The sequence below is a fragment of the Anomalospiza imberbis genome, chromosome 8 (assembly GCF_031753505.1).
Source record: "Anomalospiza imberbis isolate Cuckoo-Finch-1a 21T00152 chromosome 8, ASM3175350v1, whole genome shotgun sequence".
Lineage (NCBI taxonomy): Eukaryota > Metazoa > Chordata > Aves > Passeriformes > Viduidae > Anomalospiza > Anomalospiza imberbis.
This window is the reverse complement of record NC_089688.1, coordinates 32,481,369-32,502,006: the sequence shown is the minus strand read 5'-3', so window position 1 is coordinate 32,502,006 and position 20,638 is coordinate 32,481,369. Positions and strand designations below refer to the sequence as shown.

Genomic DNA, 20,638 nt, shown 5'->3' with positions numbered 1-20,638 from the left:
TGATTCTCCTTCTCCTGAGTCAACAAGTAGCTTTGATGGAGTAGAACTGCTGAGGAATAATCACTGTGACTTTCAGAGTCTGTAAGGGATGAAGGATCAGGCTCTGTGTGTCATCTCTGAAGCCTCATTATTTTGGCAGAGTCTGTATCTCGTTGCATAGTGTTTTAAGATGTGGTCTGCATCATTATGTAGCGTGTTTAATTTAGCAGCAGATGTTCAGGCTCGTATGCCATTATGGTACATTTTGTTCACTCATATAATAGCAAGTTCCTCAAAATTGTTACCACTTCTTCAGCACAAGACTCGTACAGGGTGTTATTCACCTTTTCTGTGTGATGAGGAGTGCAAGAGTCCTTTGTGTGCCACCAGCAGGTGCTCATGTGGGAGTGCTGGTTCTCCATGAACACGTTTAACCTGCTGCCTCCCTGTTTTCCCTGCGTTGAGGAAGTGCACCTTCCCCAGCAGGTTTTAGGGGAAGGCACCAGTCAAGCAGTTGAAGGGCTGTTAGGTTTCTGGGCTGAAAAAGAAGCTGGACAAATAATTCTTCCTGCCACCCCCAGCAGCATCCAGGCATTCCCGGGAGACAAGCCTTAACACAGAACGTCACCCGCGGCAGCAAAATCATGATAATAACTGCTAAAAACATGAAACCGAATTAATAATGGCTATATAGCAGGAGTCCTGCCCTCACTGTTTTGAGGGTGATGATGGTCTGGGGGGGTTGCAGACTGCTGGGAGGGTGTTGAGGTTTAATCCCAGCCGGCAGCTCAGTCCCGTGCAGTCACTCACTCCCTCCCGAGGGATGGGAGAGAGAATTGCAAGCATAAGAGTGTGAAAACTCGTGGGTTGTGATAAAGGCGCTTTAATAGGGAAGGCAAAAGCCCTGCATGTAAGCAAAACAAAACAGGGAATTCACTCCCCACTTCCCATGGGCAGGTAGGAGTTCAGTCATGCCCAGGAAAGCAGGGCTGCACCATGCATAGCAGTGACTTGGGAGGACAAGCACCAACACTCCAAACATCCCCTCTTCCTTCCTCTTCCCTGCTCTAGATGCTGAGCATGACACCACACGGTCTGGGATATCTCTGGGTCAGCTGGGATCAGCTGTCCTGGCTGAGTCTCTTCCCACCTCCTTGTGTCCCCCCAGCCCCCTCACTGGTGGGGCAGTACAAGAACCTTGACTCTGTGTAAGCCCTGCTCAGCAATAACAAAAACATCCATCCAAACCAGCACCCCACACCAGTTACCACGAAGAAAACTAACTCTATCCCAGCCAAACCCAAGGTGTGATTTACAGCCAGGGTAGTTTTCCCCAAAAAAAAACGAGAAAAGGCCTTTTTTTTTTTTTCCCTAGTATCATATTTCACATACGATTGATGAGTGTGTTTAGGGGAGTGGGAGAAGTCAAACCCTGGCCACACAGAAACGCTGTGATTCCTCTTCCCAAGTGAGGGGTTTTATATCTCTGAGGCATTATTAAAAACAAACAAACAAACAAAAAAAAAAAAAAAAAACACAAAAAAAACACAAACCAACTATTTTGGGTAATGAAATTCTGTGTTTGTTCTCACTATTTGTATAAATGTTTAATCTGTTTTTGGTTCCTACTGGGCTATTTGGTTTAATGGTGTCTTAACACTGTGAGCTTCCCGTGTTGTCTCATTGTGCTTTAAAAGACAATATCCCAAAATCCCATCCCCAGAAGGACCGTGCTGTGTGTCCCTTCCCTTCTGTGCTTCCCTCCTCCCCTGCAGTCTGGGAGGGAGAGGCAGGTGATGGGGGCTGAGCAGGGCATTGCGCTTAGGGCTGGCTGGGAGGAGGGATGACAGAGTGTTCTCCAAGTGCTCCTCCTGCATTGTGCCGTCTCCTTTGTCCGCTTCCCTCCCCTGTCATTATCTCTGCGTGTCTCCTGCTTTCTTTTCCCTGCCTTGCCTTTCTTACGCTGAACTCTGGTTCCCAGCCCCTCCTGGCCTCCCCAGGCAGCTGAAAGGCTGAGCAGTGGGAATGGCCAGAGCTCAGGATAGTGAACACGCAGGGATGCTGCCGCAGGGCTGGAGCAGGTCACAGCTCCGAGGGCTGTCCTTGCCTTCAAATCTCAATTCAAATGTGATGGAGCTGTGAAAAACTGGGCCTTTACACAAAGGAGGATACAGGGAGAGCTGCCCGTGGCATCAGCAGATACTGACTTCAACCGTTCTGCTTGGGCATCCTGCTCTGCTTCCAGCTGAGAGGACTGACGTTCTGCAGTAATCATGAGTACAAAACCTTCTCCAGGAACCTCTCTTTTCCTGAGAGCCTAAGAAATATCCCGCAGTACCATCAAAACATTTGCACTTGTTGAAGTAAGGAATTGTACGGTGAAAACGCAGTGTAGATGTGAGGAAAGAAGGGTGGAATTTTTCCTTTGCTGTTTGGAAATGGGACCTTTTGCAGTTTGTGAAGCTGGTAGTTTTCTGTAGTAGAGACTCTCCATTTTGTTGCTGCCGTATTTCATAGAAGGTAGAAAATGTAGTCGGTTGGTCTGTCAAAGAACAGGGTGTAGGGAACACCATCCTGCTTTCCCAAGGCGGGAACGTGTGAGATGTTGTGTCTGGAGCACTGGAAAGGGCATCTCTTAATCACCTGCCAGGTGCTGGATGGTTTGGTGGCAGTGCCTGTGATGGATGCTCTAAAACAGATGTTGCCCACTGGCACAGGTTGTCCAGAGAAGCTATGGATGCTCCATCCGTGGAAGTGCCCAAGGCCAGGTTGGACAGGGCTTGGAGCACCCTGGGACAGTGGAAGGTGTCCCTGTCCATGGCAGGGGGTGGCACTGGGTGATCTTTAAGGTCCCTTCCAACCCGAGCCCTTCTCTGCTTCTGTGATTGATGTTTGTGCTCCTGTCCTACCTCATGTGCCATAAAAAGATGATACAAAAGCACAAGTTGAGAAAGATCTTAGAAGACAGGATGTTCTTCATGAAATCACTTTTCTCTTACTTTTATCTAACCGTGCATCTTATTTTGGAAGAACACCGTTATTTATTTTCATTTTCCATCAAAAGTCAGGATAAAAAAAGCCCTAATAGAGCTTTCTCTGCACTCATTTTCTGGCTCATGGAGTGTGCTCTTTAACGGACAGTATTTAGAAGCTATTTAAATGTGTTATGTCAGGATTGGGGTTTTTTCCTGAAGTGTTGTATTTAAGTAAATTCCTTCCTTAAATAAATAAACAGCTATGGGCTATCATCATGTCCAAGGGTTTTCAAGAAAATTTACATTTTGAAAGACACTGTTGGAGGCTAACACGGCCATGCAATTACTCTATGTAAATCACTTCACTTATTTCCTAATCTTGCTGAGGATGAAGTACAATTTTGTGCGTGTGCCTCTTCCTCTCAAATTTCCTTAGACAATGAGGTTTTCTTGTCTTTTAATTGCTGACCATGATTTTTGTTCTGCCTAGTCTGATTGTGTTCATTTTATGGTGGGGGACCTTTATCCCTGGGATTGTTCTGAGATTGGGTTGTAGAAACCATTGGGGATAGATTGAAGTTGGGTGCACAACTAATTGCATCTTCCATCCCACAAAGTACTGCTTTCTTAATTACAGCCTCATGCAAAGGCTGGGGAATATCCTCTCGTTTCTGTGCCCCACACACCTGCTTTTTTCCATTTTATCCATCCCTGCCAAATCTGCCCAGCAGCTCCTGCCACGTTTTTAATAAGTCTTCTGAGCTGGGCTTTTATTGCTGGTTGGTACCACCACAGACACCTGTCAGACAAAGATGGGGCAGCTCATGTCATTAGGAAGGAGCTCGTTCATGGGCATTACATTAAGCTGTGTGGGACTCTGATGAGCAGTAATTTCTCTGATTGTTATTAGTTTCTTTTGTAGGAAGTTTTCCTCCAGGGAGTAATGCAGGGAATTGAGATGGCTGGGGAAAAAAAAAAAAAACCTTAATGGATGCATTCGTCCATCAGAAAATGCACTCTGTCAGAATTAAATACACTTTGCAAATTGGTTCTGTTTGGGGAAGTAAAGGGGGAAGAGTTGCAGCCCCAACATAATGAATCACTTGAGTGTTTTCAGAACAAAATGGTAACTTTTTCTCTTCTGATGTGATATTTTTTTATAACCTGGTATTTCTCCCTGAAAGTGGAATGGGATGTAATAGAGGTAAAAAATCATGTGTGTGCCTGTAAATGTTGATCATGGAAATGCCACTAGCTACTTGGGCTGTAGCTACACTAACAGCTTAATTTTAGTTGCATGAAATATTTTGACTGTACCAAGCTTCTGCCTCCAGAATGGAAGTTTTCTGCATCTTCTAGAATGTTGCATTAATTTTTAATATGAGTGGGAATCGTGCTCTTTAGCATCCCTATGTTTTAAAAAAAATCAATTAATTATTGCTATAAATCTCAGTGATTATGCTGCAGTTGTGCTGCTGGGAAATTGGCCATTAACTACCAGGAAATCGCCGATCATCCCTTAGTTGGAATTCAGCTGTACCGACACGAGGCTTTTCCTTTTGGAAATTAACTATCAATGTGATGCATAATTGATAACCATTTATAATAATAACAATAATCTCCATGAAATTGTCATCCCAGAGTGCAGCAGCTTTGTTAGAGCCTTTACCCCTTGCGTGCTCAGCCTACTGCACTGGTTAACTGGGTTTGCTGGGAAGTTATTGGAGTGTTTTTAGGAGAGCTAATGCCGGTGCAGGAGTGTGGCAAGCACATACCACACAGGAGAATAAAATGCAAAGTAGAAATGCCTGACTGGACTACGTGAACCTGCAAGGGTGCTCCAGAGGATGGGTTAAGTGTTGCTATTGCTTCTCTACACAAGGGGAAGCAAAACTCCAGGTTACAAACACTGCCCAAGGTCAACTTGTGGACATCAGCCTGGATTTTCTGGTGTGGTGTCTTCTCTTGTGTCCTGCATTTCGTGAGCCAGGCTTTTTTCGGTTTGTCACAAAAATTTTGTTTGCAGATGCTGCAGTGAGAAAATTCACCTGCTGGAGAGGAGATGTTTGGGAGTCAGTTTGAATGAATGGTGCCAAGTTTGTGGTTAGTGCTGGCTTTTCAGAAGTTTTTTCAATTTTTTTAAACCACCCTACTGTATGTAGGCAGAGAGGTTGGGACTTTGCAGGGTGATGCAGATAGCGACTTGCTGTGCTTCCACTCATTTCTGCCTTCCTCTTCCCCTCCTCTCTGTGCAAAGCTTCTGAAAATGTGGTGCTTTGTTTTGTCTCTAGAAATCACAGGTTTACACTAATTCTGTCCTTTTGGTGCCTTGCAGTGAGTGGTGGATGGCTGGGGGGTGCAAAGGCCTTTTTCTTGAGCAGGATCCCTCCTTTGGATGGTTTGTAGCTGTTATCAGCTCTTATCATCTGTCTTCACCTTAAAATACAAAATAGGATTTTGAATCAGCAATCGCATAAAATATTAGTGTGTGTTTTGTTGGATTGTTGGAATCAAGTTGTCAGCGTGAGGTCTCTTCTTCCATGTCTTGATTCATGAATGCTGTTGTGGAACTTGCTTTGAAAAACTCACCTGGGTTTTATGTCTAAAAATCAAACCTGGTAGAAGTACCACAACAGCACATGCAGAGGCTGCAGCAGAGCTCAGCTCAGTGTTCAGGGATTAGACAAACCTTTGGCTCTCTGTAGGAGCAAAACATGTCATACCTCAGAATATCCATTAAGGGTCTTCCTCTGTGCCACCAAAATGCAGAAAACCTTTAGCTGCTGTCTCTTTGGAGAGCATTTCTTGTTAGTCAGCCACACATGGATCATTTTATCCCCCTGGCATTGAAAATGTGTGCACTAGAAACAGCACCTGAAGTTTAGCGTTGGCCCTTATGAGAGCAGGGACAGGCTGTGGTGACAGCTGGAATATGCATCAAGGTCTTCTTGTAAATTCAAGGTCCATTGATGACTTTTACAGGGCAAGGTTTAAATATGAAAGTGTTTTGTGTATGAGAGTACTGGCAGAACAAGACCTACTTCCCCTGTTTTATATACTCAATAAGAATCTTTCAGCATCTGTGAGCCTACAAAATAACCTCATGGATTTTATCCACTAGGAATAGATTTTTCTAAAGCTGGGAAGCCCAAGCAGTGCTTTGGCAGTTCTTGTGTGTAAGGCTGGTTTTCTGAATCGCAGGGAGGGTAAAGAGACTGAGTTGTGGTACCAGATGTGTTTGCACTCGTGGGGTGCAAACTCAGAGCTGTCCTGTCCAAAACCTGCTCTGCTGTTGGGTAGAGGCAGATCTCACCTGATGTGCTGGAAGTCTGACACTGGTTTGGGCTGGAAGGGCCTTAAGCCCATCTCCTTCCGTCCTCTACCGTGGGCAAGGACACCTTCCACTACCCCAGGTTTTGAGCTCCATCCACCCTGTCCTTGGGCACTTCCAGGGATGGGAAGTGAACAAATCTTACGAACCCTCTCCTTTCTCTACAGGATCCACAGTGGCGGTATGCACGCCGATTCCTGTGAGTTTTCCTAAGCTCCTGGGGGACTGCTGTGCTTTTTGAGTCAGAAAGTTGCAAAATCCCATCAAGAATGGCACTTGTGGATAAACACAAAGTCAAGCGGCAGCGACTGGACAGAATTTGTGAAGGTAAGAGTGTGCTTTCATTTTTCTGAAGGATGATTAGGGTAGAATATCTGATTTTTCCTTGTTCTTTCAGTACTTAGGCATAAAGAGATCCAAATCCAGGAGTGGATTCCCTGTCCTCTCTGGAGGCTCAAAATACATTCACACTGCTCTGGTTACTCACTTGGAAGTCATGTGTAGTTCTGTGAAAAAGAGTTTTGTTTAATTACCAGGTCACCTCCTTTTATCCTAATTTCTACTAAAACAATTTGGTTGGTCCCAATTTAAAACATATTTACTGTCATCCTGTAAGAAAATGATGGAAAATGTAAGAGTTGTTGTTCTTATTGTTTTGAGCACATTGTTGTAGCAGCTTTTATTTGGTTGGTGTGTGGGGGTCAGGCAGGTTTGCTGCAATTCTTCATTCATGGTTTGTTACAGTGCCTCAGCACAGGTGACTTGTACACTCGAGAGTGATTTTCCAGCAGAAAAAGTTTTTAGGGAACATTTTCTATTGCAGCTCACATGGTGTTAAGTTACTTATGACAGAAATCAAGTGATGGCAAACAAGATCTGACTTTTTGGTGTACACTCCAATAATTCTCCGGTGCTCGTGTAAGTTCCGCCATCAGCAGCAAGTGCAGAGCAGAGTGTGATTTTAGGAGGAATATCTCATGTGCTCAGCTGCTGTTAAGGAGATGGGCAGTGGCCTGCAGGGTAACAATTTGCAGTATTACTTGAATGCCAATGAGGTGAAATAAGATTTGGTGGTGGATGAAAGCACAGAGCTCACAGGGGAGTTGTGCTGCGCCCATTTGAGCAAAGCTTGTGGGGCTTTGTGACGTTTCAGTGGGAAATGCTGATCAGCAGGACAAGGATAGATTTTTATTTTTCTGTGTTATATACTGCTTACTCTACACTGCTGCTGTTTTAAACTCATCATAAGTTACTTATCTCTTTTAATTTTGCTCTGTTAATTTTGGAAAAGGGGAGACAAAGCAGAAGAGATGAGTTAGGAGGGAGTATCCAGGGTATGCTGCAGTGTGGAGTTGCCTCTTTCTCCTACTGAATGTCATAAACGCTCAGGTGTAGCACACTATCTCATCTTCAAAACTTACTTTGAACTTGACTTAAAAGAGTTCTATCAGCTGAGACTGGATTTTCAAAAGCTGCCTTTGTGGTTTGATGTTTACCATCAGATCTAGTTGCTGAGTGTACAAGAAATTCAAAAGGATTGTACGACAAACCTGCTAACGGAGCTTTAGATGTGATTGAAGTTTAGATTATTTTTCTCTGATATAAGAGCTTTTTTCTTCTTTCTTGGTCAAAAGATATTATTTTCTAATCTGTAAATGTGCAGGAGACATAACTTTTTAAAGTATGCTTTGTCATTTGCCTCTGGGTTTGTAATTTGATGGAAATGATGGGAGACTCTGTTGCGTTGTATTTGGAAGCAACAGAAAACGACTGAGTGAGAGAAGCATTGTAAAAATTACCTTGAAAAATGCAAAAAGCTTTGGATTTGCTAAAATACTAGATTTGTAGGACAGCTGAATATTCTACTGGCCTCTCTGATGACTATTTTTTACTATAGGCTCCTAATCTTGGATTATAGCACAGAAAAGCACTGAAAGAGGCCATCCCAGCTGCTGTGAAAACACACTTTGAAAAAAAAATCATTTTTCTGGAAAGGTATATTGAATAATCAGTGAAAGATGATGAGAAATTAGGGAACTAGTTCAGCAGATGGAGGAGTCTTTGCAAGCAGAATTGTGTTCAGTGAGATGAATCTATTGCTCCATCAAGCTTAGGGCAATGTGGTCCAAAATAGTTGCTTTTAACGATTTCCTGTTCTGTGGAAGCACTTAAGAAGCTTTTCCCTTTAAATGTGAATGGCATACAAAGCTGCATTTACCTGATGAAAGACTAAATGTCTGGCAGCACAGAGGTGGATTTCTGTGCTTTTCCTGAAGTTGCATATACCATCCCTTTTACTATTCCCCACACAAACCCTTGCAGAGTTTGCTAGGAATTGACTTTATTCCATGCAGCAGGATGGTGGCAGGTCTGGAGGTGAAATATCCTCGGGCTACATGTTGTAATCACTGTCCAAACTCCCAGACAGATTCTTCTTCTTCCTGCAGGCTTACTGAAACCATAACCAGACACATGTTGAGGGAAATGCCTTACAAACTGTCGGGGCATTAAAAGAGTTTATTAAGGAGTTGCAGTGTTTGTATTACTCTGTTAAACGTACATCTGGCGTGGAAAAATAATCCAAGCCATACAAGGAGGTGGTATCGTTTAAAAAGCCAGTTCACAGCCTTTACAGGCAGGTTTATGAGTCTTCCAAAGAGAGGAGCTGTGCAGTCTCAGTGCATGGCTCAGCTTCACCAGCTCCTCTGGTTTTGGTTTTCTAAATATATATTTATGACATCTCTGTGTGACAGCGTTACTTTTTGCTCTGAGCAGGCTGGTTTGAAGACATGAGTTTTTTGACCAGGTCACAGATTTTGGTCTGTAGAGGAATATGGGTGGGATAAAGGTCCAGACTTGAGGGGATAAAGGAATTTCAGGGCAGCAGCCTGCAGCAAAGACATTTTGAATAGTCTGTCAGCAATTAAGTGGGTTGGTGATGCCCACCCAAATGAAGTGAAGTTGGACTGTGCTCACAGTGGTCTTGGCGTACCCATTTCTTTCTCTTCTGGTTGTCCCACAGACTTTGGGTGCCTATTCTGTAATTGGATCCATATGGGTGGTGGGATGGACCCATTGAATGGCTGGGGCTTTTGCAAATAATATATGCAGAGTGGTTTACATAATTCCTGTTTGTGGAATTGTGTCTTATTCCATAGTGGGTCAAAGTATGCTTTAGAGGTGGAGCCGCTGGTGCTGTGAGGAGTCAGACTTGTCCAGCAGCCCCTCTTTTGGGTTCTGTTCCCATGAGCTTGTGATTTTGCCACTTTTAAAGTTTGTTTGAGCTGAAATTTTCTTTCCATGACGGGTTTTTACCTCAGGGCGAATGAAAGAAAAAAAGAATTCCAGCAAAAACAGTGGAGCCGCGTGCGAGTGGGAGATGGAGAGGGAGGGATGTTGGCTTTGCTGTGTGTGAAACAAAGCTGAGGCACAGTCCTGCAGCCATGGATGCGGTGCTGCCAGACCAGCCTGCTCTGCCTGGGATAAAAAGGGCCTGAATTTTGCAGCCAAGTTGCTGTGTGTAGGAGTGGGCTCCTTCCCAAACCTGGTGCAGTTTCCAGCCTTTCAGAGAAATGGCAGCAAAAGCCTTCAGGGCAGAAGCTCACCTGCCTTTCATTTAGGAAACAACAACAGAGAGATTAGATGTAATTTTTTCTTTGCTACCTGTGGTAGAACAAGATGCCTGACAGTGCCTCCAAGAAACCCCACACTCGGAAGACCATGGCACTCCTGGTGTGTGGCATCCATCCCTCCCACGGGACTCCAGTGCTCGCACACGGCATTCCCGGGCAAGGAAATAACTTGCAGCATCATTTTTGCTGCTTGCTCAGCTGATCTTTATCCTGTGCTTCTGTCAATATGGTTAAACAAATATTAAACATGACCGGGGGGTAAGCAGGGAGCGCGAGCAGCCCACGCACAGTTAGTGGTTGCGTCTCTGGGAGCAGGCAGGGGAGAAGGTGCTATGGCACTCTTTCCTTGTTGAGTGTCAAAAGGCAGCAGTGGTGGCACATCCCGGATGCAGGATGGCAGCATCTTGTCTGGGTGTAGAACATGGGTTTCCCAGCACCACTGAATTCCTCTGTGATGATCCCAAGTGCTGCCTCTGCCCCAGACCATTGCAGCTCTGCTAGCCTGTCTTCACCACCAGCGCCATGGAATGGGAAAGCCTGGCTTTAGAGATTGTAGCTTGCACTAACATATATGAGTCAGTTAAGCCTTCAACACATGCCCCAAAAGTGGCAGCCCTGAGATGACCAAGAAGCAAAGTGAAAAAATAATAGCAAGGCCAAGCAAACCCAGACATTTTCTGACAGTTTTTGCTCCAGGATTTGTCATTATCCAGTGGGAAATCATGTCCTTATGTGTCAGTTTGTGCCACCAAAGTTGTCTGTACTTTGCAGAATATAACTGTTTGCAGGGCAAACAAGCCATCCATATTCTTTGTTTTCTTTCAGATCCTTTGATATGTCTGATGGCTGATAAATGCCAGCACAGTCACATAATACTTTTCAGTGCTTAATGCACGAGTCTCTGGCTTTTTGACTTACTGCCTTACATTCTGAGTGGCACCCTGGTGTCCTCTTCAGCTGAGGCTTCTGTGGTGATACTTCCTGTGGGAATTCCTCCTGTATTTATCTTCCAGCCACTGTAGTATCTGTGTGTGGCCATGACTTTCCACAAATCCTTGTTTCTCTGTGGGAATGTGACCCCACTGTGGTTACTGAAGCCTCTTGGGTGGGTCTGAGTCCTTGATGCAATAATTTGTCTTACAAACCTTGAATAGGCACCTTCCTGTGACACACTGTCCAGCTGGAATCATGGAATTACAGGGTGGATGAAGGGGCTGCCCAGAGAGGTTGGGAGTCCCCATCCCTGCAGGTGTCCAAGGAAGGACTGGGCTGGTGGCTGGTGACAAGGTGGGGATTCGTCACAGCTTGGATTCATGATCTCAGAGGTCTTTTCCAACCTCAATGATGCTGTGAAACGGAGGAGGGAATTTGGGGTAGGAATTGATGTTTTCAACATCACTGAAATTATCTCTGCTGTGGCTGCATTAGGCTGGTTAATTCATCTCAAGGGTGGATGGCAATTTTGTACTCCACTCTTCCCCCTGTGACAGAAGTCAGTGCAGACCATGTCCAGTGATATTTGACTAAATATACTGTGTAATGGTAGGTGCTCTGGTACCTACCTGGATCTATGGCAGGGGTGCTTTTTACCCCTTTATTTCAGTTTATCCTCCACAGAAGTGGACTTAATAACCACAATGTCAATTATTGCTTATTGTGCGCTTTCTTCTTGTCAAAAAACCCCACAGTAACCCTCAACAAAAGTGCCCCTGAAGACCTGTGATATTTCTGGCTTTTCAGGAGTATTTGAACAGTGTGTCCCTGAGGTCTGGGCTCACACAGCACTAACAGCAGACTATGGAATAGGTTCTCATTCAATAGCCACAGTCCACTCATGCTAAAAAAGAGAGGAACCTGCTCCTGGAACCAAAAGGGAACATAGACATTGAAGCTACAGCTCTGGAAAGTGGCTGCCTCCAATTCTTGCTGCTTTGTAACAGTAGCCAAAATGAGTACATTCGATATTTGGGTGGAGAAATTTTCTTCCATTCTTGCAAATTTGCACACCAAGTAGCATCTGATAATACTTATTTTTACTGCTTAGAAATAGAATCTTATTATCTCAGGAAATCCTTATCACCACTAGGCATTGGTGAGAAACAATGAGTTAAAGATGATATCAAGCACGGAAGAAACCGCTTGTCCTGAGTAAAAGTGACTTATTTAGAATAATGTAGACCTTTTTTATCTAGTGGATATGAGTTCCTTTGTTCCATGAATATAAAACACAGTACAAGGATTTCCCCCCCACAATAAAGCTTTTTATACTTTGTTTTTTAAGTTTCCACCTCAAAGCACATAAACTATCAGGCTTTTAAGGAAGGGTTGTTACCACATTTAGCCTAGAGAAAAAGCAGTATTAGCTTGTCAGATCTTCTGCCATTGCACCCTGTGCTGATTTATGCAAACTGAAGATCTGTCTGACTGCTCCTGATGTTTTGCTTTTCCAAAATTAAGTCTTTGGCTTTTATGGGGGTTTCAGAAAATCACTTCAAATTCATACAAAAGCTGGATTACACCTCTTGTTACCAGTGAAAAGTAATGTTCTTAATTATCCCTTCTCTTATAGAAGCATGGCATATTTGGGAATTACTTGTCATTAATAGGTTTTGTTAAAATTTTAAGAATTTTTAAAAATCGGACAGTATCCTGTGGATAAAGAAAGTTCAAGCAACCTCAGTGGGTTTACAGATATTTATTCAAGCTTATTGACCTTATTCCATGCTTTTCAACCCTTTTGCTGTGCTGAATCAAGAGCTCTCTATGCTTGTATGAGTCCTTTTTGTGCTTGGGGATGGAGCTCCTATCCAGGGGTGTGCTGTTGTCCTTGCATGGATGCACAGGCTGCTTCGGTAGCTTCCAGTCCTGTGTGGATGTTTTCCCTGCACATTCCCTCCTGTGATGTTCCGTGGGGGAATGTGCATGACAAGATGTAGGACTTGAGCCAGATACGAAGCCAGCCTGACAAAATGCCCCAGGCACCCAGGCAAGAGTGAGACACATACAGATAAGGTTACAGACAAAAATTCCATTAATTTGGTGTGCATCATACTAGATGTGTGGCTCTAGCTGTTGCAGGAGGGGGAGCTCCCCTTTCCCTGGATTTGAGGGCCATATGCACTGGAATAGGAAAAAATACTTGTGTTGTGTTTTCCTTGTGTTTAAACCCACATTGATGGGAACTTAATACATGTCTAACTCTTAATTCTGCCTTGTATTTTTCCATTTTCCCCAGCCTCCAGACAAGGTTCCATGTAACACGCTTTACAACTTCGTGTCATTAATTAAGAAACAATTACAGCTGATGACTTCAATACCATCAACCTAATTTCCATCCTTACCACATTTCCCGTTTAAATTAACTGGTTTAGGGATTAACATGTTGTCATCCAATCCGGGTTTTTTTTTTTTTTTTTTTCTTTCTCCTTGCTTAAATCCTACTCCTGCACTTAAGGATTACTCAGAAAAGTGATAATATTCCCAGAATATTCAGGGAAGGGGTTGTTGGAGCAGGGACCCGGGACAGCCCTGGTGCCTCATCCCGAGCTCTGGAATGCTGCAGAAGCTGCCTCCAAGCATCCAGGGGTTGGAAGTTGGCTGCTTCCAAATATGTGATGAGAAATGATCAGTCCTCGGGGACAGATGAGAACAGGATGGGGTTTCCTTCAAAATACCAGGAAAAAAACTTATATCTGACTCCTAAATTACACTGTTTCAGGGACTGGTGGTGTTTGGATCTGGACCAATCTCTTCAAATTTATCCTGATTTCCTGAATATTTGCTGTTAAATATTTTGACAGGAGTAGGACATCTGGCTGTACTAAAATAAAGCTGCAGGGAAACATATTACACAACTTTTCTTTTATATTTTTTGCTCTCCACAAACAGATGTAGTGGATTGAAGTGCCAAAACAGTGAAGGTTTTCATTAGAGAGCTTTCTTCAAAGAGCAAGTTTTGAGTTGGTTTTGCAATTCTTAAAATTGAAGGACATTGATCATTTCTGAGTGACACTTTTATACAGCCCATTAGCTTAACACTATTAATTTGGTTTTTCTTTTTTTTTTAATTATCTTTTTAATTTTTATTTTAAACAAAACACTCTCTGCTGCCATCTAGCACCTCAAAACTTAGTAGTAAACAGATTAACTTCACAAAATAGCCTTAGTATGGATTGGCACCCGTTTTTGAGAAAAAACTGTGTTGCTGCTGCTGATGATATAGATATTTGATTGACTCAGCAAATGAACATGAGCAAGGATGGTGAGGGAACACAGTGAGATATAGCTCACTTTTGGTGGTTTGCAATACAACAATACAAAAGACCAGTCTTTTTAAAAAGCAAGACATAAATGCTTTTTTAGTAAAGTAGTATTTCCTCCTGTTTGGTTTTGGTTTTTATCTGCGATTGCCATGAAAGGGAAGTACATGTTTCAAGCTCTTGGCATCATCAGGGGAAGTAAGGCAGAGACACCCTGAACCCCAGCCTGTTTATTTCCCCAGGCCTGTGTTACAGTCTAGTAATTAATTATTTTCTATGCAAAGCTCAGGCATGCATGGCAGAGTTCAGATTTACAATATATACTCATTTAACAGTGGATTTCTCTACTGCTTTCTGGGACAGATATAATTCCCATGCTTTTCATTACACATGCTGTTCAAATCTTGATCCTGAATTCTTATTAAAAATGATGAGATTTGACCTCAAAGTCTAATACCCAGTTTTGGAGACAAGGTGCTTGATGTGATTTCTGGAGGATTATTTTTAAGAGCATTCGTAGATTAGATCTTTGCGAATGGTTGAGGGATGTGCCCAATGAACCTTGTCTGCTGCTTTTCACCCGCCCTTCAACATCCAGATTGATTTTTATTTTGCAGTCCTTGAGACTGTGTAGCTGTAGGGATACATCTGATATTTTTATTATCCCTTTGTTGATGCAGGAATGTGACAGTGCTGTTTCTGCCAACTTTTATTGGAGTTTCCCCATACTTGAAGGCAAAATGGTTTCTGATTGTACTTTGAAGAGCTTGTAAGGCTCATTGCAATGTCTAAAAGTGTGTCTTACATCTGCACTTCTCTTTTTTAGCTGCAAGTGTGGTTTAGATGATTGCTGCCTTCCTGCATTTGTTACCTGCAGTTTGATTTTCTTCCTGCATGGCGAATCATGGGATGATTAGGGTTAGAAGGGACCTTAAAGACCATCTAGTTCTACCTCCTGCCATGGACAGGGACACCTTCCACTATCCCAGGTTGCTCCATGCCCCATCCAACCTGGCCTTAACACTCCCAGGGATGGGATATCTACAACATCTCAGGGCAGCCTCCAAGGTTTTGCCGGGGGAGCAGGAGAACATGAGGTGATAAGTTACCACATGCCCACTGGGGTGCTTCTGGCACTTAATTCACAGAATCACAGAATGTCCTGAGCTGGAAGGGACCCACAGGAATCACTGAGTCCAGCTCCTGGCCCTGTACAGACACCTCAACAAACCCATCCTGTGCATCCCCAAGAGTGGTGTCCAAACACTTCTGGAGCTTTGGCAGCCCTGGGGCTGTGACCATTTCCCGTTCAGTGCCCACCATCCTCTGGGAAAGAACCTTCTCCTGATACCCAACTTAAACCTCCCCTGACACAGCTCCAGCCTTCCCTCTTATCATAGGGAAAATTGGGGTAAAGCAGGCAGCTGGGAAAAGGAATATCCAGATGGAGAGTTGTTGTGTGGCAGTGATGGGAGGCATGGCTGGCTGGCCATTAGGGTGGGAAGGAGAACATCTCCCACATCCAACCCCTTCCTCCCAGAGATTAGCACAAAACAGCAGTGGAGAGGCAGCTCCACAGGGATAAAGGGAAAGGTCACTCATTTCTTTTCATGAAATGCTTCCATGCACCTTCTCAGCATGATGTGGCTAGTGGGAGTGGAAAAGGCCTCACATCCTCTCTTCTCACCTTGGCTTGTGGGGTTTTGGGGGAATTCTTGGGGAGTGACTCAGAAGGGCACTGCAATACGGTGTCACCAGCTTCGAGAGGAAACGTCTGCTGGCTTTGGCATGGCAGGTTCTTTGCTGTGCATTTGTTGGTGTCTCATACTGTCCTCCGTGTGCCTGGGCCCAGTTGTGTGTCCCTGCTGGGGCGGGTGACTGATCCCAGTCGCGGTTTGTGCGTCACATTTCGGGGCAGCTCGTGTGTGCTCGTGCATTCCTGGAGCCCATCACGCCAATGGTGATGGCACATTCTATGCCAGCACTGAGGGACTGAGTTACAAATGGACATAAGCTTTTGGGGTTTTTTTTTGCTTTAAAGTCATCAAAATGCAGAGTTCCATGAGGCAATGATTGCTTAATAACCGGCTGATCTTCAGAGTGTTTTGTTGTACGGCATCGAGTTGGTGTTTGTGAGCGTTTTGTTGGAGTTACAAAGCATCGATGCTTTTGGTTTGGAAATTGGTAAAAGCATGTGGCAGGGCTTCAAGCTCTGAGTGCTTTCAGATGCTGTGCTGCTCCTTTGATTATTGAAAATGATTCCAGCACAATCCTGCTAATTTTCTCTTTGTGCTCCCTTAATTTCAGGAGACTGTAAAAAGTCCATCTAGGCAGAGTGCTTATTGCCACTGTGAGGGAGATTTTGCAGAGCCAAATTTTAGCAAATGGAGTAGTTTCAAAGGATTTGGAACATTTTCTTGCTGCTTTTCCTCTCCCATTTTTCTTTTTAATTTTGTTTCTTTTCAGTTGGTGTGCATGCATGTGTGTGTGTGCATTACTCATACTGCATCCCATTCCTCTTCTTCTCCACAGCATCCATGGTACACCACAGTATAGCGTAGCTCATTTCTGCTTCCCTGGCATCCTGCAAGCCGAACATGGGAGGAGGATGTTCAGGAGAGGCTTCCTGAGCTTTGGGGGTCATTAGGCACAATCACACGCAGTCCTTGAAAGCCCAGGCAGGGAGGGCAGGAGCATTTATCCTCCCAGTAGCTTTGTACCTTGTCACCTGAAAACATATGACAAACACTGATTAATCTTAACACCATCCGAGTGTGAGAGGTGTGTATTATTATATCCCTCTTGATGGAAGGGGAATCAGCAAGTAAGAAATTAAGCAATTTACTCTCTGACAGTGGCAGAGCGAGGTATAAAGGCTGAGTGTCCTGATACCTGCTCTCTCCATTTACTAGAGATGTATTTGTTCTCCAGAGGATTTTTCACTACCGGGGGTAGGATTTCTTTGCCTTTGAAAGAGAAATAGCCTTTCCCAGACTGCTGCAGTTTTTGCCAGAAATTACATTTGGCACGTTGTTTCTGTTCCACTGTCTCCCAGAAGAAAATAAATGGAGGGAAAACATCAACATCTTAATCTACATTAAAAATATTTTTCCCCAATATAAACAGGATTTAAATTTGTAGTTGAAATATATTTTACAATAATAAGAAGCAAAACTAATCCCAATCTGTATTATTTTGCTGCACGGAATAATTTTTCCATCAACGTGCTTTCAGACTAGGTAATGAAATGTTTTATATCAATATGAATGAAATTTTGCAGCCAACCTCTCCTGAGTCAGTGCTGTGGATTCCAAAAAATACTGTTTACAGAGTTGTTTTGCAGATTTACCATGCTGATTTCCTACCCTGGGTTTTAGGTGTAAAACACTTTCCTCATGGGAAGATAGCAGCCTTTGTAGCATTGCTTGTTTCACATCCACTGCAAGAGGGTTCCAGGCTCAGATTTCTTGCTGTTGGTTTTGAATGCAGTGTCTCTACAATGGGCCCACCTTTTTCCTGCTCTGTCATCACCTTTTTTTCAGAGCAGACTTCTGTGGCCATTGTATCGTAACCAAATATCGTGGCCAAATTTACCATGTATGAAATCACTGCTAAACTGAAAATCAGGGTATTATTCAAAACACTGCATTTTTCATGTGGTCTGAAATACCAGAGCATTTAATCTCTTGATCAGCTTTTTTTCCTTCTGTGTGTGTTATTTTTTTTCCTTTCTCAAAATAACTCTAAAATTAAAAGATAAAGGGAGAATAAATTTTCTGTCTGTTCCACAGTCCTTGTCTCCCCCTCATGTTGAGGATGTGGGTGCTGGTGCCTCCTGCACTCCCGAGAAACACAATGGGATCAGTTACATCAGGTTGGGCCCCAGGGCCTCTGTATCTTCTCCTGGCCAAGCTGCTTGGGTCTGGATGCAGAAATAGGAACAGAATCAATTCATAGAATTTCACAGAATCACAGTATGGTTTGTGTTGGAAGGGACCTTAAAGCTCCTTTAGTTCCACCCCCTGCCATGGGTGGGGACACCTTCCACTATCCCAGGCTGCTCCAAGCCCTGTCCAACCTGGCCTTGGACACTTCCAGGGATTCCTGGCCAGTCACAGCCTCTCTGGGAAACCTGTACCAGGGTCTCGCCACTCTTAGAGGGAAAAATTCCTTCCCAGTATCCCATCTAACCCTGCCCTCCGGCAGTGGGAAGCCATTCCCCCATGTCCTATCAGTCCATGACCTTCTAAAAAATCCCTCTCCAGCTCTCTTGGAGGATCTCTTCAGGTACTGAAAGGCTGTGATAAGATCATCCCAAAGATTCTCCAGGGTGAACAAGCCCAATTCTCTCAGCATTTCCCCATAGCAGAGGTGCTTCAGCCCTCAAATCATCTTTGTGGCCTCCTCTGGGCTGCTCCAACAGCTCCATGTGCTTCTTATGTTTCAGTCCCCAGAGCTGGACACAGCACTGCAGGTGGGGTCTCACCAGTGGAGTAGAGGGGGACAATCACCTCACTTGCCCTGCTTCCCATGCTGCTTGAATTTGCAAGGGGGCTGCTTTCAAGACTGCAAAAACCAGAAAAAGACAAGACCCTTCCTGTGCCCATCCATAAATATTTCACTCGGATAATTTCTTATTCATTTCTTGGTTCACTGGGGGTGTAACATTTCCTTTGCTGCCATGGTGGCAGAGGAGGCAGCCCAGCTCCACAGCTCCTGGCCTCGTCTTCCCCACTGGATACAGCTCTTGGTCAACTAAAGCTGGGGCCAGCAGAGCCCTCCAAAGAGGACATCTAGCCCTTGGCTGCAGGGAAATGTGCAAATCCTGCAGCCCCTCGTCCTGCAGGCATTTGCCTCTGCTTGGCTTGGAGCCCAAGAATAATCTGTTTGTTCCATTGAGGTCAGCACTCACGGGGTGAACCATCCATATGCATGAGTGTTCCAGTGGCAGGTCCCCAGGTAGGGTTTCCTGGCCCCTGTGAAGAGCTGGAAGAAGAGCACATCTCCTGCCCAGGGCTGTGAGGGCAGGCTGATGCCAGGGTGGTTTCCAGAGCCCAGATGCGCTCCTGTGTGTGGGCTGAAGGGGGTTTGGAGGTGGCTTTCCGTGTGCTGCTGTCACCCGTGTGCCCTGGGCAGGGCACGGCCACCAGTCACAGATGTGTTGGTTTGGGTGCGGTTTCTATTGTTAAAGCCCTAGGTTTTTTTTTCAGAGGTAGTAAATGCTTCAAGCTCCCTTCTGACTTCCCTTGTAGTTGTTGAAAATCAGCATTTTTAAAATTTCGTTTCTCTGTGGCATGGTTTTTTTTTCCATTGTCAACCAGGGCTTAACATGGTGACAGTTTGTTAGTAATTTCTTTGAAGACAATGGTGGAAGATGCCCTTGATCTATAGACCAGGATTTTATTATTTTGTCATATACATTTTTGGTAGATTTCTTCTGCTGCTTCAGAACAAATGGCACCAATCTCACTGTATCCAGTTGGGAATACATTTTATTCTTTAGCAAAATGTTGTTATAATAAAATGTTTTTGTTGGTTAAAATACTCTCTGCTTTATTTGTAAGCCACAAATGTGTCTTCCCATCTTGACTCTCACAAAGGAAGAAATTTTCCAGTGTGCCTGAAGTTTGTTAGTTAATTCAGTATAATGCCAATCAGATATTCGCTGAGAATTGCATAAATAATATTTTGGGCCCCATGTTTTGAATGTCTGTTTAATATCCAGCATAATTTTCAAGATCATGATTCTTGAGGATGGAATTGGAGGAGAGAATATTTGAAGAGGATTTGTAATATTTACTGCAATAAAGAAATTTAGGGATTACTCAAAGATCCTGTCAGTATTTGGGTCAGAAATATAGCCCAGAGGTATTAATATGATAGGCAAGTTTAAGCATTAGACTGTATTAGTGATTTAGCTATCATAATAGCACAATAGTCCATCATGTGATGGCTTGTGCACAAAACATTTATTGTGGATTAGCTGGGGAAAATGCTCAAGCTGTCTTGCAAACAGGCCAACGAAGGTGACTGTTCCTCCTTTCGGTGGGTCTGTCCTGGAAGGGGGTGTATTGGAGGGGAAGAAATCTGTTATTGTAGGAGAGAAAGGCAAAATTGTTTCCATCTAAGTTTTTTAATTAAATGATAAAATGTTGCCTCTGTAGCAGTGGTCAGAAAAATTAGGGCAGTCGAGCTATTCCTTCTTTGAAAAGGACTATTTGAGGATGAGCAGCCTGTCATAATTTGGGTTACATGTTTTGGGGAGACACTTTAATATCTCCTCTGAAAACAATGACTCTATATGGAAATCTTTATTACATTCCCAAATAACAATTTTCTGTGCTGTGATTTCATCTAAATCCCTTTGCTTACTCTAAGTGTAAAAAAAGCTTAATCCTCATGAATGTTGAAATACTGCTCAGTACAAATTGAGTTTTGTGTGATGTTTCTGAGTGTTTTCCT

At 43.8% G+C, this 20,638-nt stretch overlaps 2 protein-coding genes across 4 annotated transcripts in view; both read left to right on the top strand.

Moving 5' to 3' along the window:
- OAT (ornithine aminotransferase) overlaps positions 1-20,638 on the top strand; it is a 345,851-nt gene that overhangs the window by 25,782 nt on the left and 299,431 nt on the right. The window lies entirely within an intron of this gene.
- The window catches only part of CTBP2 (C-terminal binding protein 2), a 131,969-nt gene that overhangs the window by 69,884 nt on the left and 41,447 nt on the right, over positions 1-20,638 (top strand). For all 3 annotated transcript variants that reach the window (XM_068198308.1, XM_068198310.1, XM_068198309.1), the window contains exon 2: positions 6,453-6,612. In XM_068198308.1, the coding sequence (XP_068054409.1) occupies positions 6,555-6,612 (58 nt within the window). In that variant the 5' untranslated portion in view covers positions 6,453-6,554. The remainder of the gene's footprint in view (positions 1-6,452; positions 6,613-20,638) is intronic.